At 40.5% G+C, this 16795-nt stretch overlaps 1 protein-coding gene across 5 annotated transcripts in view; it reads right to left on the bottom strand.

Annotated features, from left to right (window-relative positions):
- The window catches only part of MTA1 (metastasis associated 1), a 75590-nt gene that overhangs the window by 42478 nt on the left and 16317 nt on the right, over positions 1-16795 (bottom strand). For all 5 annotated transcript variants that reach the window (XM_066192007.1, XM_066192006.1, XM_066192005.1 and 2 more), the window contains exons 3-7: positions 15579-15672; positions 8661-8787; positions 8429-8492; positions 3071-3188; positions 1368-1470 (exon numbers count right to left, since the gene is read on the bottom strand). In XM_066192007.1, the coding sequence (XP_066048104.1) occupies positions 1368-1470; positions 3071-3188; positions 8429-8492; positions 8661-8787; positions 15579-15672 (506 nt within the window). The remainder of the gene's footprint in view (positions 1-1367; positions 1471-3070; positions 3189-8428; positions 8493-8660; positions 8788-15578; positions 15673-16795) is intronic.

Genomic DNA, 16795 nt, shown 5'->3' on the forward strand with positions numbered 1-16795 from the left:
AAAATTCCTACTTCCCTGCCTGCTTGCTACACCACATGGGTGAAACACTCGTGCTCCTGCACAGTGAACTTGAGCTGAACTCTTCTGAGCAACTACAACCACAAAAAGTCAGGTTGGGTTTTCCCCCTCCACTCCGGTCACTTGCCCAAAGTAGCGGAGCGCACAGGGGGACACACTAGTGCCAAGCAGTGCAAGAGTAGGAAAGGTAAATGTTTGAGCATTAGTTGTCATAAACATCGAATTTTGGCCAAAATCCAAACCAGCCTCCCTCATCCAAGTGTCTGTGGCACTTCACACTCTGCCCTCTTCCCAGCCTCCCAGTCACTATTCCCCATCCCTGCCTCACAACTCCCCCATGCCCAGCTTTAGCCAAACTGATACTTTTGTGTGTGTGTGAACTAATTATAAACTGGAATGCAGAAGCAATTCCTGTACTCATCTTTGCAGTGATTCTCATTACAGCCTGCACCTTGCAGCGGCTGGATCGGCAAACCCAGTGGGCAGGACCCAACTGCCAGAAAGAAGCACTAAAACCAGCTCTGCCACCAGAAGCCTACACGAGGTGGAAACTCCCATCAGAAAGCAGCTCCACAGTCACTACAAACTAACCCACATGAAAACCCAAGAGGGGGAAGGGAAAAAAAACAAAAGCAGACAGAACCAGGATTCATCTACAAAGGTACCACCTAAAACACAGAGAATTTGGACAGTGTTACCTGCAAATTTTTCCCCCTAAATTATTCAGTCAACCAATTGCTGTGAGAGCCAAAAATTTAATACAGGCTTCTGTTTATAGAAATGGACACCAACAAATTAGTTCAAGAACCTTTTAAAAAAACAAGAGTTGATCGACAAAGATTGCTTTGGGCTTAAATAAAAACAACATCAGTACAGATTCGCAGGGTTTTATTTTATTGTGCCTAACTCTTGGAATCTAGGTATTAGAAAGTATCCTCAGCCCATCAAAAGCATTTACCAGAATTCTTAGCAAACCATTAATGGATGTTAAAGAGCCACTGGTTTTGAAAAAGGCAGCAAATGGACAGAGCAAAGAATTGCCAAGAATTTAATTCACTAAGTCTTCTGTATGCTGACCAAAGTATTTGAAAAACCCCACCAATTACAAGATCATTTTCACATGCAACTTGCTTTGCTTTTATGAAACCAAGCTGTAAATCTGAGGAGCTGTTCCTAAAGTCATGCTATTCTCATGAAGGCACATAGAATATACATCATCTTAAAATGGAGCAAGTGAATTATGCAACCAGAGCCAGCACTCATACTAATAAAACAAAAAAGAACATGAGAAAGTGCTTGGAAGAGTTACAAACATTTACTTCTTCAAAGGAGAGGTGAAATGCTCTTACCGTGCTACCACCAGGAACTGGTCTATCTGCTTGTCTACTAGTGGGTTAAAGGCTTCCCAAACTTTTGTTTCAAGTTTTGACTGATCTCTTCCATCATCCTCACCTGGTTGAAAAACAAATCCAAAGTATTTAGTATGGTTTTTTTAAAATAGAAGTACTTTCTAGATTATTTTTTTAATCTCGCAATTATGCCACTGTTAGCCCATCTCAGTTACTCTGCCTGACAGGCCACTGTGAAAATTTACTCACTTAATTATATATGACAATTTTAGCTTGACAGACACAGCAACACAGCTCATCCGAATTGGGCACTCAGATTTTCACAAACTGGTGTCAGAGGATATGCCATGGGAAACAGAGTGCATCTTTCTCCAAACTAGACAGTTTCTTTTCAGTTTCTTTCCCCAGCTCATCTGTCTTCCTCCTTTATCTTGCAGCAGTTCCAGGAAAACAGACACACACCCAGCTGCTCTGAGCAGGCAAAGAGTATCTGGTTCAACCCATCTCAGCTGCTTTCTAGGGGAAAACCATGGCATCAGACACTCTTCATTTTTTGAGTCTAGACAAACCAGAATACCTGGGTAAAACATAGGAGCTACTGAGACTTTCTTCTTCTTTCTGCTTCCTTTAAAACATCTGGTGGTTATCCTTCTCTGAAGCCCCATGTCGGCCCACTAAGGGAATAGGATGCCTTTCAAATTAGTTCATCCTCACTTAGGAGATTTGCCCAGCTGTTGAATAAATACTGGTTCCATAGACAAATTAAACAAGGGTCCTGACCCATTTTTTTTGCCTGTTTTAACGTGAGACTAACAGTGTCAGCAGAGCTTCTAAGCAAAGACAGAAGCATCTCATTGCTTCCCCATCTTGGCCCATCCAGATTGGATGTGGTCTTCCCAACACAGGTCACAACCTTCTCTCCCTTAGGAGAAGCTTATGGATAGACTTTTCTCTCTGCTTACACAGGGCTCAGGAAAGAACTATTAGATACCAACACCCCTCATCCCTTTCGGTTTTCCACCCACTTTTAGATCTGTAGAGTAGTACAGAGACAAATCTGAAGTTAGTTACTATCTGATAAATATTCCTGGTTCCTGCTACTTCTCCCTCATCCTTAGCCCAGTGTCCTCATGGTCCCACTGCTCCATGACACGGTGGGGGCATGCTGAAGTCTCAACACACACTACAGGCAACAAATTCTTCCTCCTGCCTGGTCTGCAGGTGGGAAGTCTAGGCTGGCAGCCAACACTGGGATGGGGAGAGGGCTCCAGGGAAAAGGCACCCAGCAGTAATGGGGAAATTGATGGGAGCAGACAGCATTTAATTGGCAGCAATTTGGGAGGGGCTCTTATAGGTAAGTGAGGCTTAAGATTAAAAACACAAAAGGCTTTACAGATGTGATGGAAATTAGTGTTTCCTGTGGAAATTCTGAAACCTCTTAATAAAAAGAGTGCAAGCTCCGAGAGAGCCCATTAATTCAATTTATTTCAACAACTTTTATGATTTGGACGAATGCCCACTTAAAGACCCGTTTGCAAGAGAACTAATTGCCTTCAGTGGGCAACAGCCTCAACAAATCCAGCCACGGCTGCACACATGGCCTGGCAGTGGAAGCCATCTCCCACACTTAGGCAGGCCTCACACAGAGACGTGGCCACATTGAATGTGAACTCTTGACAATTTAAATAAATTACAGAAATTACCCTCTTTTAGTAAGTCTGTTATATCTGCCTGGTATCTGTTTCCAACTCGAATCTCTCCTTTATCAGCAAGCAGGGTCTTTTGTTGAGGATCATACACTAGTGAATAAAAGAAGAAATCCTAAAAATAAAACAAGAGCAAAAAGGTAAACAGTGTTATTAGCTTTTACTTTCAGCTTTGTGACCATACTACCAAGTCTTTACAGTTTAGGTATGGTTTCATTACCTATATTTAGATTTTTGAATTGGGTGAACAAAAAGTAAATGAACCACTAGTTTTAAAACCCCTTTAAAGTGCTGCCACTTTCTTCTACATTGCAAGTGTTAGCTCTCAACAGCAGCCTCTCAACATACAGCCTCTCAAATTGAAGTCAACGAAGCTCCTCTTGCACAGGCAAGGCTCAGAAGGGCCAGGAGACAATTTTTAGTCACATCAGCTGTTTCAGAACACAAAACTGCCATATCCCATGCAATTCTAAAACTCCACACCAGGAGGACTAGATGCCAGTGACCTAACCACACAGAAATATCAGCACAAATTGAAGCATAACTTCAGAGTGTTACAGCCAGACCGATGCAACCCCATAGAGGTGTGAAGCCCCAGACAAGCCCTGTGGACTCTGCTGGGCATGCTCCAATCTGTCAATGTCTCTCACGCTGCAAGGCCCAAAGCTGGACAAAAACCTACACAAGGGATGTGGCCTCACAAGGGATGAAGTGAGGGGATGAAGCCCTTCCCTCCATCTGCTGGCTACACTCCTGCTAATACAGACCAGGATGCACTTAGCTTTCCTTGTCACAGAGATGCACTACTGACCATTTTCTTGCCCGCTACCATCTAAGCTTAAACCACCATGTTCCCATCTGCTTGTTATTAGGAGAGGGGCAGCAGATTTGGCAGCAGCAAAAATTAGCTGCAGGTGGCAATCCATTAATTTGTTGCTTTTGTTCAAGTAGATGAGGAAAAGGCTAAAATAGCTGCTTGGCTTCCGCTACCTGGGTGTGTAAAATTAAAGCAAGGCGGCATTCCAGGATGAGAATGTTCTGCCAGGGCAGAGAAAGGAAACAGCCAAAATTTTTAACTACTTAAAACTGTACAGTTTAAGTAATTAAACTCTTCTGCATGGCTAAGTACTTAGCTATAGCTATTAACCAGGTATGCTCCATCAAAGTATGGTGTGCAGTTCTGGGCAGGATTAGAGTTCCGGTAAGACATGGAACAACAGACCTTTTGTAACCTCTGTCCACAGCAACATGGTCACCAGGAAGGAGAACCGTCTGAACAGAAACAGGATGTGCAGTGTGCCATTCCCCATCTCAGGTTTCTGGCTTATTTTCCCTCTCCCCTTATTTCTGTGGTACTAGCAAACACCTTGTTTAAATACATCTCATTTCATGCTCACCTCATTTTTCCCTTTCCCTATATTTGTATGTGTCAACAGCGTGCAACAAAAATTAGGACAAAATCAGCATGAGTTTCAAGCCCTGTTCAGCTTTACGAAGAGGTGGCAAAGGAAAAGAGAGTCTCTCAATCTGTCATGCAAAGCCCCAGAAAAAGAAGAATTGCTGTGAGTTTCCACAGTAACATGGCAAAAATTCTGGAAGAGAATTGAACTTCAACTGGAAGGGTTGTCTGTAGTTGGGTTTGGGGTCAGAGGATTTGACTGCATCCTAAGCAAATGATACTTTTGAAAAAAACTCCTACTCCCACAAGCACCAGGGTCAAGTTACATCAACCCACAGGCAGAAGGCAGCTTCAGAGCACACGAACACTCATTTATGTTACATCTATGTAAAGAAATTTGAGTCTCCTGCTCCCCGACACACTCAAAAGCTCAAGATACTGCAGTATGTTGAGAATGCAACACTGTGGAAATAAAACATAGGAGCAGCTTTTGTCTCACAGGCTTCCAGGTTATAAATACAGTATTTAATTTGTTCCAGCTCCAAAATACCTGACTGCAGGACAAAGTATATGCAGTGCAACATTAATGGTTTGCAGGCACGTCGCCCAGCAAATATGCAACACACTGCAGTGTAACAACACAGTGGGCCCCAAAGAAGACCAGTTCCACAGGCAATTCCTTTAGTCTTTCTTGGCCAGGGAAAATCATACATTGTGGAGGGGGTTTCTCCCATGATATTTGGCTGTTAGAAGCCCTATTGCTTTTCTTTTATTGGTTATCACTATGAATTTTCTCTACAAAATCTCTGTAAGTCTCAGGTCATCCATTTATGTCTTGTCCAGTTTTGTCTCAAATCTCAATCAGGTAGAACAGAAGAACGAAAATCCTCTTGTCTCTTCTCCCCATCCAGAGCCTCCTCAACAGAGAAGAGATGGAAGTCTGGGGGCCCAAGTGTCAATCCAACAGAGACTGCAACCCCTAGAGGTAAGTCAATACCACTGCCATCTTCCCTCACAGACATGAGATTCATTCTTGCCGACTGAGTGGGACTGCTGAAAACATTAATACACGTCAGCTTAGTGCCCAGGCAAACGAAGAAACAAACCAGATCCTTGTGTACTCTAAAGTATGCGTGAACTCCTGACCACCACTAGGTGATGAGAACAATTTTTCACAAGGGTTTCACAAGAGTGATGTTCACAACAAAGTAACTTTGCTCTTCAAAATCCTCTACGCTCATTCGTGCTGTTAAAACTGTATGCTGGGTTTGCAGCAGTCAAGAAAGAGAGGGGTTTTCTCTTTTCATTTTAGATCCCAACACGTTCAGAAAAAAGTAACATGACCTGCCAAGAGTTAAAATTGAATCATGACTTTCTGTTTCTCTCAACTGGTAGACAGACATAGCTGCTCAGAGCTCCCCTACCCAAGCCCCTAAGCTACCCATAGCTATAGCCAAGAACCGAAGTCACCAAGAAACTGGAGAAAGAAAACAGGCTCAGAGTGAAAGTACACCACAGAAATAATGGTTACTTCATTGAAGCTTGCAAACTGCCTTTCATGTCTTTGATATATTTTAACTAGAGAACATTTTATTTTTAGGGGGCTACCAAAAGGAACAGATATGCCAGACATCTGCTCAGCAGGCAAATTCACACAAGCCTCTGGATATATCCAGGCAGAGCAGTAAAATAGATGGTACATTCAAAATAGTTTCCTGCAGAATAGGGAAATCTAGTACTTTTGCCATAATTGGCTATGCCCTTCTCTTGATCTCCATGGGAATTAAGTGTCTACAGAAAATTCAGGTTTTCTAGTTGTTTTTTTTTCCCTCTTTCCTGCTATTCCTCACTCCTGCTACAAACCCAATTTTGCTAGGCACAGTAAAAGAGTCAGTGCAGGTCCCCTTCAGCCTGCTTTCCAAATGTAAGAAGGCAATCTTCCTGAGGAAGACAACAAAGAGAGGGTGGAGGAGGAGAACAGAGATAACAAAAAGGTAAGTTTGCTATGTTTACTATCTCCCTACAAATTTCTGTCTGGATGTTTGACCTGCTTCAAGGCAGACAGCCTTGGGCTGAAAGCCTACTTTTAATGGCCAAAACATTCAGGAAATCAAATACCAGATTCCCTAGAACAGCTTAGGCTTTACTGACAGAAGCCACTTTAGAAAAAGAGGAACTACTCTGAAACATTTTGAAAGCAAAGGATGGATTAAGAACAGTCAAGGAGAGAGAAGAAACAGTTCAAAACAATACCATCCAGTGTTAGGAACCCATTGGGCAACAACTATCTCCTTTTCTTAATCTCTTTACCCTCCACCCAAGCACATTCGTGTTCCTCAGCTTTTAATTTCTTTACCACCTGTCCAAGTTAGTTTGCACCACAGCAAAATGCCATGTGAAGTGACAGGACACATTCAGGGAACTCTCTCATTCAGTGAAATCTTTAAGTGCCTGCTCAGTTCTAAAAATAACCCACAACACTCATCTTGCATTTTGAAAGTTCAAAAGGATGGAAAAAAATTCTCTTTCTGCGCCTACATCTGCAACTGGACATTGCATGATTAGAGGAAAGCATCTCACTTCAGCCTCAGCACACCTACCTGTAACACCAGTGATAATAAAAACATGCTGGGAGCAACTGCGAACAAACATTATTTAAGAGCTGGGCACTAGAAAATCTGAAATAATTTCAGTTTGATTATCTTTTGCTTTCAAACTAGCGTATCCTGGGCTGCTAGCTGGTTACAAGCACTGCTGAATACCACGTCTCTTGTTTGATGCTCTGCCATTTGGCAGCCTTCAGCAGAGCCGACATTTTTTGGTTTCACATTCCAAAGAGAAACTCAACTATTTAATCCCTGTGCTTTGTTTAAAATTCTCTTAAACTGAAGGATCAGATTAATACCAATCTTATGCTTAAATAAATACTGAAGAAAGCTACAAAAGCGTTTAAAAAGTAAGCTCAGCAATGAGAGAGACTGTAGTATGCTCCTCGCAAAAAATGGCCTGTTTTCTCCTTTCATAAGGGCCAGAAATGTCATCACCCTACTGTTTTTAATTACAAGATTTCCTCTCTTGTATAACTTTTCAGTGTTTTCAAATGCAAATTATTTGCTTGCAGATGCGTTCAAGTAATAATTTCCTAAAGTTCCTTGCTAATCTCCACAGTATATTTCTCACAGATTATCAGACTCCAAGACTGTCTAACCCAGCCGGCAGCCAGAGGTCTAGCCACAACTAAAGGTATAGAAATACATCTTTAAAAAAATACAATAGTAACTTTTTTAAATCAAAAAATATCTGAAAAAGCAAAGACCAATATTTATATTCTGAGTGGTGTTTAACTGTGCAAGACAATCCAGTTTCAAGTGCCTGTTCTGAGATACCTTTAAAGAGACAGACTGGGTAAATTTCTGTCAGATGTCACCTGACAGGCAGTTTTTCAAGGATTTTAGTGTTAGCGGTGGCATAGGAAAGACTCTGGATAAGTATTTTGACCAGTGAACTCAAAGAACAGGGAACTAAGCTCCTCAAAAATCTGAGGCAAGATCAAGCTTAAAGCATATTAACATAAATCCGTATGATTTCAGGACAAAGCTAACATAGAGAAGCACAGCTAGCTGGCTTGCTCCCTCCTCTACAGTTACTGCATCTCCCAGGGCATCAGCCTCCAGGTTGGAACTCTCAGCCCTGCCACACTGATGAGCAAGTTGGGTTCTCTTTGCAGAAGGAGAGGCAGGTCACTGTCACACAGGGATGTAAACACAAGGTCTGGTCCCCAGATCCACGAAGTTTTATGCACTATGAAGATTGTACAGAGCCGAAAGCTTCCCATTGTCAACACCCAGTACATGCAGAAATGAAAGAATTCTTGTTAGAAAACTTGCAAACAGGCACCAAACAAATTGTGCCAGAATAAACTGTTCAAGCTTTACAATGCACAAAATGGTTCCTACCTCCCGTTCCAGATACGATTTAAGGGATTCTGTCTCATTTAACAGAGTAACGCTGCATTTGCCTCTAAAAAAAGAGAAACATGTCTCATGAAAAAAACATCTTAAATGCTCATGTGATTCACAAGATGCTATTACTGAAGTTGTACACAGAACTTGATCTTACACTGAAGAGTACTTAAAAAAAAACAATGCTGTGTGATTTTTTAATAAAATGGAAGAAAACAGTCATTACCTAATGTGTGTGGCTGGCAGAGATTCCAGCTGTCGTGAGAGAAACAACTCACGATGTCGTAGCTGATGCTTCTGTTTCTCTGGTAAATCAACCATTTCTGGATTTTCCATCTCTTCTTCCATTTCTCCTAGCCATAAAGAGACAAAATTGATCAAGAACAAGGCAACTATTGACTTTGAGCAAGTCAGAACGACCTGCTCCAAAACCTTTGCTAAATAACAAACTTTAATCAGACTAAATGTACCACTTTGGCCAATTGAACAATTACATAATTAGTAGAGATCCTTGAAATGATGCCTGTGAAGAACTGTATTTATTCACCACCACCATCAAATCATCCCAGGCACACACAGGTCACACCAAGCTGAAAGTCATACAAATCTGCTACCAACAGAGAAGCTCTGGAGAGAGAGAGGTGCTGTCAGAGACCACCAGCGCTCCAGATTCATCAGGTAGAAGCTGACACATGATGAGCGAGGCAAAGTGAAGCCTTTCCTCTTTACCATAAACCTTACTCCTCTTTCAGGACATCACACTGTCCCATCCCAGCTTTAACAGCTTCTACAGGACATGCTCACTGGAAAAGGCAGTTTATTTAACTGGTGTTATTTTGTACTCTCCTCACCCCAACCACAGCCACAAGATTAACTGGAATGCAACCAAGTGCCTGAGGCCACTCCTGCCATCCTCCTTACCCTGCCCACACCACACACATACAACTGCAACACTCCTGCATTGCAGCAGCCAGAATCCACCATCTCTGCCTTGGAGCTATCCAATCAGTTCCCAAACGTACACCAAAGTCAACACAGGAAATCCCACCCATGCCAACATGCAACTGATCCCAAACATCTTCAAGCATCTTTCTTTTAAAAAATAAATTGTATGTTTTGCCTTTGTTAAGAAGTATCCTGCCAGTTATGCCAGTTAAAGCTGAATACTCCAAGAAAAAAACTCCAAAGATCCTCCATGATGAATGACTGAGAAAGAAGAGATCAGACTTTTCCCTTCTCCAAGAAATTAATGCAATTGTATTTTGCAAAACCACAGGCAAAGTTTCCCAGACTGCAATAGAATGAGCTGTAAAGCCTCATGCATGAATTGTAAAACTCTAATTTTACAGCAGCATTACTCTCAAGGAGCAGACTTATGCCTGCAGCTTAATTCAACAGTTGTTGCCAAAAAACATTTCTAGTGAGAAACACATACAAGCACAGTTATGGTTTATATACCCTTAAGATTAGTTAACTAAAATCCCCACAGTTATCCCGAAAACAAAGCAAACAGAAAGATCTCCATTTTATAAAACCCGAACATTTCATTTAGTTTTAAATAGACCACCATTACGCCAAAGGTGGTGACAAAAAAATTATGTACCCTTCAGGTTGCCCAGTTTATCACCGTTTTACTGCCCTGAAAAAAGACCTGGAGTTTATTTGCCTGTCAGGTAGGCTGCTCCAGCAAGGAAGGAAAAGAAGAGCAGCATAATTAAACTAGACTTCAAGATACAATAGCTGCTACACCACACGAGCTGTTAACCATACAGCAGCATGTACTTAGGTTTTAATATTTTCCTGAGAACTAGAACATCAAATTTACATTTGTTGCACACTTTCATGGGTCTGTAATTTGTTTACTGAAGTGGATTCTGTTTTAGTTGAAAATTAATATTGTGACTGCTATCCTACACTGTAAAGATACCAGCAGCAATCCACGAACAATCCAACAAGTTCCAAGCTCGTTTGCCTGAAAACTGAAGGACGCACAAAGGAAAAGGGAATTCACACCCGTACTTACAGCAGCTTTTGGAAATGACAGTGGTGCACTGTGTAATGCAGGGAAAATACTACAAGGAGCAACCTAAAATACTTAGTATCTTCAGTATATTTGATAGCCTACAGCTTTTTAAAATTACATTTTCCTAAAAAGTATGTCAACCCCTTCATGCCGATGAAATCTACAGTAAAAACGAAAGCACCCAGCACAACCAAACTAATCCCAGGGTCTGCAACCCTTCAGGTAGGCTCGCCTTCCAAGTGGTACTTAATTTAAGTGCCTTGCTTTAGTAATAAAACACAGAACGTGGAGAGCACACATGTTCTTATGGCAGCTCTGCTATGAACAGCCTCTCAAAACCAAAAAACACATTTCTTAAAAACAGACAGACACTTCTAGAGGTAACAAACAACTCCCTCACACACAGCAGTAAAACTGTCACAGCACCCGCAGACAGAGGTAGGAACATTCCAAGAAATAACAAACAAACCTATGTGAACATTGTCCCTCCTTTTTTCACAGCCATGATTTAGCACTGAAAAAAAACCAGATCCCACCAATGCAGAGGGAACCAAGGGATGGGGGAGAGAAGAACTAATCTGGGACAGGAGCCTCTCCCTTACTGAGGTCAGGCAAAAGCTGCTTGGACAAAAAGCACACAGTAGCACCTCACACGCCACTAACACCTCACCCAGACAACACAGGCTGAAGTCAGACTATGAACCACAACAGGGGCCGTCCCAGCCCCAGGACAAGTCTGACATATCTTCATTTCACCTTCCCACAGCTCACCCACTCACACTAACTGGAGCAAACACCACCATCAAGAATGGTGGCCTCCAAGAAAAAACAGTTTTAAAAAACCAGAAACATGTATTTATAAAATATCCAAGAAATCTTTTCAGAAAAATCTACCTGCATTTTTTACAGCACTGTGGAATAAGCGGTATGGGAATAGAGGGGAGGTGCAGTACATTGGGGCTTCAGTGCCCTCATAAAGCCTTACTTCAAAATTAATCTTTCTGCTTGATAGATGTGCCTGTGCAGATTTGAAACTAAACATTTAATCTTAATGCAAACAGTAATATATCAGCTATGCAGCAGTAGCCAGTGGAATGCTGCAAGAAGCGTATTAGATTAAGTATTATTTGATATTTAATGGCAGAATCATTAATAGCACATTAACAAAGCTTGAAGATGACTTATATTGGGAACAAGAGATAGGCAGATTAGGCACAAACAGCAAGACTTGTGTGAAAGCTAACATACATGGGGAAAATAATTAGAAAGAGAAAACTTTGAGTTGGCAGGAGAAACCCAAGAGGCAGTAATTGTAATTTAAAATGACTGGGTGTGTGAGATGTGAAATTAAACATCAATATTTGCTAGACACGAGAAAGAATAGCAATTTGCTATAGATCAGATTGGGCTCTCCAGAGCATCAAAAGCAGAAAGCAGCAGCCCTATCTCTGCACTGTGGGTGTCATACAAGTAGCCACATGACAGAATTCAGAAATGCACGAAGGTAAACAAGACACAAAAATCAGGTTTAGGGAGCTCCCAAGGTTTACCAGCTTGGGAAACAGTCTGCAGTAACAGAAGAATTGGTTAGCATGGTGATAACTAACAGAATAATGTAAAGAATAAAGAAAAAGAGTGGGGCCAAATCATTGGGAAACACAGTAAAACCAGTGCTAGTGACTGCGCAACAGCTCCTTCAGCAGCAAAGGAAGCTGCAACTCTGGCTGCTTTAACAGCTTAACTAAGGACCTTGGAGGAACATTCTAGAAAGGCTGCATTTGAATAAATTAAAATACAACAACAGGTTCCTTCTTCCAGGTTCAGTTTCAAATGGTTGGTATGAAGCTGTAAGCCTTATTCCTTTTTTCTCTACCAAAAACCAGATACTGACTTGTAGCTGTAGAAAACATGGAGAAAGTTTGAACAGGCAGGAATCCTTATACCTTGACACTTCAGAGGGAATTTGTCACATTATCAATGTGGATCTCCTGCCACAAAGTTCTGGTGGTCATTTCTTGCAGCCATGGCCACTACTTCAGATAGCAAGCAGACACTCTTTTGCACACTTGTATCTTCCCTCACTGCACCACTCCCAAAGAGAAAAACCAGTTCCCTCCTCTCAGCAGCAAGTGAGCTACAGTGCCATTAGTGGATATATGAACTGGACTCCTCTTAAATCTGTGTGCGTGGTAGGTAGGAGAAAATAGAGACAGAGAATAAAATGGAAGAAATAAAAAGAGCTAATTCAAGAAGCTATTGTCAAACTTCATTTAGATGGGTGTGATTTAAAATGTAAAAAATAAAATCCCAGTAAATTCCCTACCTCTTTAGGCACATAGGTATCATGCAAACATTTATTTTATTTATTCAGAAGCTTTGGCACTTCCAACACCAAGCTGCCATGCATGTCAGAGAGCACCTGCTGAAAACCAACCAAAAATCTGCCAATCCAGACAGCACTAATTCAGTTCCACAACCACTACCAACTAGTCAGTCATTGCTGCAAATATTTAAATAGTTATTAAAAAAACACTGTGTAAGACATTATATAAAGAAAATACATAGTGACACAGCATCCAACAATAGGTTGAGGAGTGAAGTATCTTTTCCATTTCTCTTCCATCAAGTCCTGTTTTCAAATCTTGTTTTCAAAGTCTCTCGGCAAGAACTTAGAACAATGTCTTACTGGTGAAGCAAGTTCATTTCAGAAACAGTTGGAGAAATTCCCTAGAATAATTTGTGGAGTGATTAAAGAGGCTTATGAATAAAAAGCACTAACAATGTAAGAAAGACATCATAAGGCTGAAAGATTTATAGGACAGCCTAGACAAGCTTTACATCATACGATAAAAATAGTAAGATCACAGACCAAATCCAAGAATCAGGTTACATACATCAGGTACTAATTTATAGTCACCAACTACACAATAAGGTGCTTTCAACACATTCCTCTGTATACAGACTTATGAGAAAAGACAACATTTCAGACTTGCCTGTTTCAGATATCTGATGGATCATCCAAGGTAATGTGGCTTTTGATTTATTTTAACTTCAACACATTAATTTTACAATTACATCTTTTTCCTTCCTTTATTGGAAGACTAAAATAATAACTAAATATCCATACAATTTTTCCATTCAGGCCCTGGCTGTATTTCCCCATTGCTCTTTCACTGCAGTGATCTCAACAGTAGGTCTAAAATAAAGGCATCTTAAACAGAAGACTGTGAAACCAGAAATGTCTGCAGTCAGAAAGCTCCATTAATCAGCTGAACAAAGGCAGTTAAAAGATCAGCGATGCAGACACGTACATCTACTGCAAATGCATCAAAATGAGGCAACAGGAGACTTTATGGAAATGAACTCCAAGTCAGTGACAGTGTGGAATATCGGTACTAGAATCTTAACATCTACAAAATTTAATTTTGTTATATTGTGCAGGATGTTGATTTGTTTTCCCTAGTAAAGAACTAATGGCCGTCCAAAAAGCTTAATTTTGCCCTCCTCTCTCTTCTTATGAAGAACGGAAACCACTGAGCAGCACATCTATCTAAATGAATGGAAGTCATTCAGTACCAATGTTATTCTGCACCAGAAAGAAAGATATTGGAGAAAATGCTAGTTACTAATGAAATTTACTCTAAGAGGCAGACTCAGTTGTCTCTGGTTGCTCTATAAATAGGATTTTGCTACAGAAGAATTTTCCCATCTTTCAAACAACACGTGTGAACAATGAATTATTTATTTGCATTAAAAAAAAAAAAACCCACTTAGATTTCTTATCACAGAGAGAAATGAGCATTTGCAGGTTCAAAGAGCATTTACGTGGGTTCAAATATTTTTCATTTTTTCATTTTCAGTCTTAGATATGTGATTCTGTGAACCCTACCCACCTGCTTCCTTTACTGAACCTAGTGAAGTGAGACACAGATGACTGAATCAATAGCCATGTTGTTTATGGTGAAGCTCCAACTGAGCTTCAGGATCCTCAGATAAAATGAATACTGCTGCACTGAAGAGATCTCAAAAAAGCTTTGCCTGCCATCACAGTTCTGTGACACAGCAAACTCTCCTCTCAACACCACGACCTCTTTTTAAGGTATGGCTGCAATGGAGGGATTATTTGGACAGACTACAACAGAAAATACTCAAATTTATCAGTAAGGGACTCGTTTTGCTGCATCTTTTCCCCAGTGGCGTTAAAGCAGTGAGAACACAGCAAGCCATTATATTCATTGCTAAAACTGAGTATCTGATTTAATCAATCCCCAGATCATTCTATTGATACACACACCAAGAAGCACATTAAAGAACAGTGATGCTTGCCAGCTAAATCACAGTTTTGACATGCCATATCTGATTGCTTCTCTCTCATTTATAGATGTGCCCTGAATTACAAAGATTCCTAAGGCTGTCCATGCTTTTTGCTAAATTTTAAGCAATCTGAAGAACTACGCTTCACACACTCCGTTGTTTACAAGAGAAAAGCAGTTTAGTTACTCCACTTGCTTCCCAACAAAAGGGCTTTAAGTATTCAAAATAGTGATAGGAGATTTTCAAATTCTCCATTTTTAAAGTTTACTTATTGAGCATGTTCAGACAAAAGCTGTGTCACTACAAGAAATATTATTAATATTGAAATTTAAAGAGAAATCCTGTTAGTCAGGTTTCAAGCTGGCCATGTTTCAAGTTGCTTTCCCATAATCCGTCTACTTGATTCACACAAATAATGTTTGAGGGCTTTTGTTTAATATACAAACCAAACCAAAAAATTAATGAGAAGTTATATTAACAGGGAGGATACTTTCTTTCACCCTAAAAATTAAAAAAAAATCATTTCTGTGGAGCAAATAAGATGTCTTTATTCAGCCCTAACTAACAACTTCTGTCTTATCCCCACCAAAATCAAACCACACACAAACAAGTTATTAAAAGGTTTAAGATAAGAAGAAAAAAAAAAAAAAGGTCAGGTTATAAAGACAGAGAAAAGTCAGCCAAACAAGTAATGCAAATTGCTAAAGATGACTACAACAAAATACTGATTACTTGAAATATCAAAGTTGTCCCCAAGTTTAACAACTTTGTGCGGGAGCAATGTCACTGGAACACAAAGCAGCTTACTTGCATGTTTGTCTGCCAGTACAATGAGCGTGCTTGAGATGTCTCTCCTCCTGTAGAAACACACCACCTTCGCTTCCACGTTTCCATTGGCAGTCTGAAACAGGGAACAGAAGGAAAAACTGACCACTAACCAAGAGCAGAACTGCACACTCTGAACTTCATAAATCATGGGGAATTTTGCACAAGAGCTACACAGCGTCTGCTTTTAGCACCTCCAGCTGCACATACTACCTGACACACAAACTCCAGCATGATCCATTCCATGGGAGAGAAATTCCAGGCTGTTTGGCCCTGCCCTTCTAATGGTCCACCACTTTGACCTTGCAGATGTTTCAAGGGGAGAAAAACACACTTACCTGCCATTGGAACATATTATCCAGCCACTTTGCTACTTTTGAGGTGATGTCTATATTTAGTAGCATTCAAATTAATCGTTAAAAATCTAATAAAAAACCTGTGAAAAATAACAGAATTCAGATCTAGGCCGTTCTCCAAACTCTGCAGGGCAGTAGGAAGGCAAGAAAGAACACAGCCATTACTACTTTTGCAAAAGAAATGACATGAGATTCTCTGACAGCACTGGTGAGCTAAATAATGACCAACACAACAAAAAATCATTAGAGAACCAAAGAAGCTGCACCAGACAAACTCTATTCCAGTGACAACATACAAAAAAAGCCAGAATTCTTGAAAGGTTACTTACTTAAAACTGTTAAAATTAGATAGGTGACCAAATGTAAGATGGCACCTGTCAAACAGGGCAAGTGGCTTTTTACAAACTCTAGGGAAAATAAGCCTACTGGTTTGTAACAGATCCAGCCAGTTTACTATCTCTAAAATGAATCAAATAATGCAACAGTAACTCAAGAGTTGTATCCTACTACTGAAGACTCTTGGAAAACCATAATGAAGGCACAGTTTCAGAAAGGAGAATACACAAATTCCCTGCTAGGAAGTCTCCAGAAAAGGGTAGTGAATGAGCAGTGTGTGCACAAGGAAACAAAATAAAAATTGATGTAAGTGCTCATTTCTAAGATGTGAATGAAGGAAAAGTTTCAACTTCTATAATACCAGTTTCCCTAACACAAATTAAAAAAAAAAAAAATCCAAAAACCAAAGAAACCCCTCCCCCCAAAAAAACCCAACAACAACAAAAAAAACAAACCCCAGACACCACATACATGCAGAGATATTTCCCTTACAGACCAAAAGTCTTT

This window comes from Chamaea fasciata, unplaced genomic scaffold (genome assembly GCF_029207755.1).
Source record: "Chamaea fasciata isolate MVZ Bird 193981 ecotype frontalis unplaced genomic scaffold, bChaFas1.0.hap1 SCAF_10, whole genome shotgun sequence".
Taxonomy (NCBI): domain Eukaryota; kingdom Metazoa; phylum Chordata; class Aves; order Passeriformes; family Sylviidae; genus Chamaea; species Chamaea fasciata.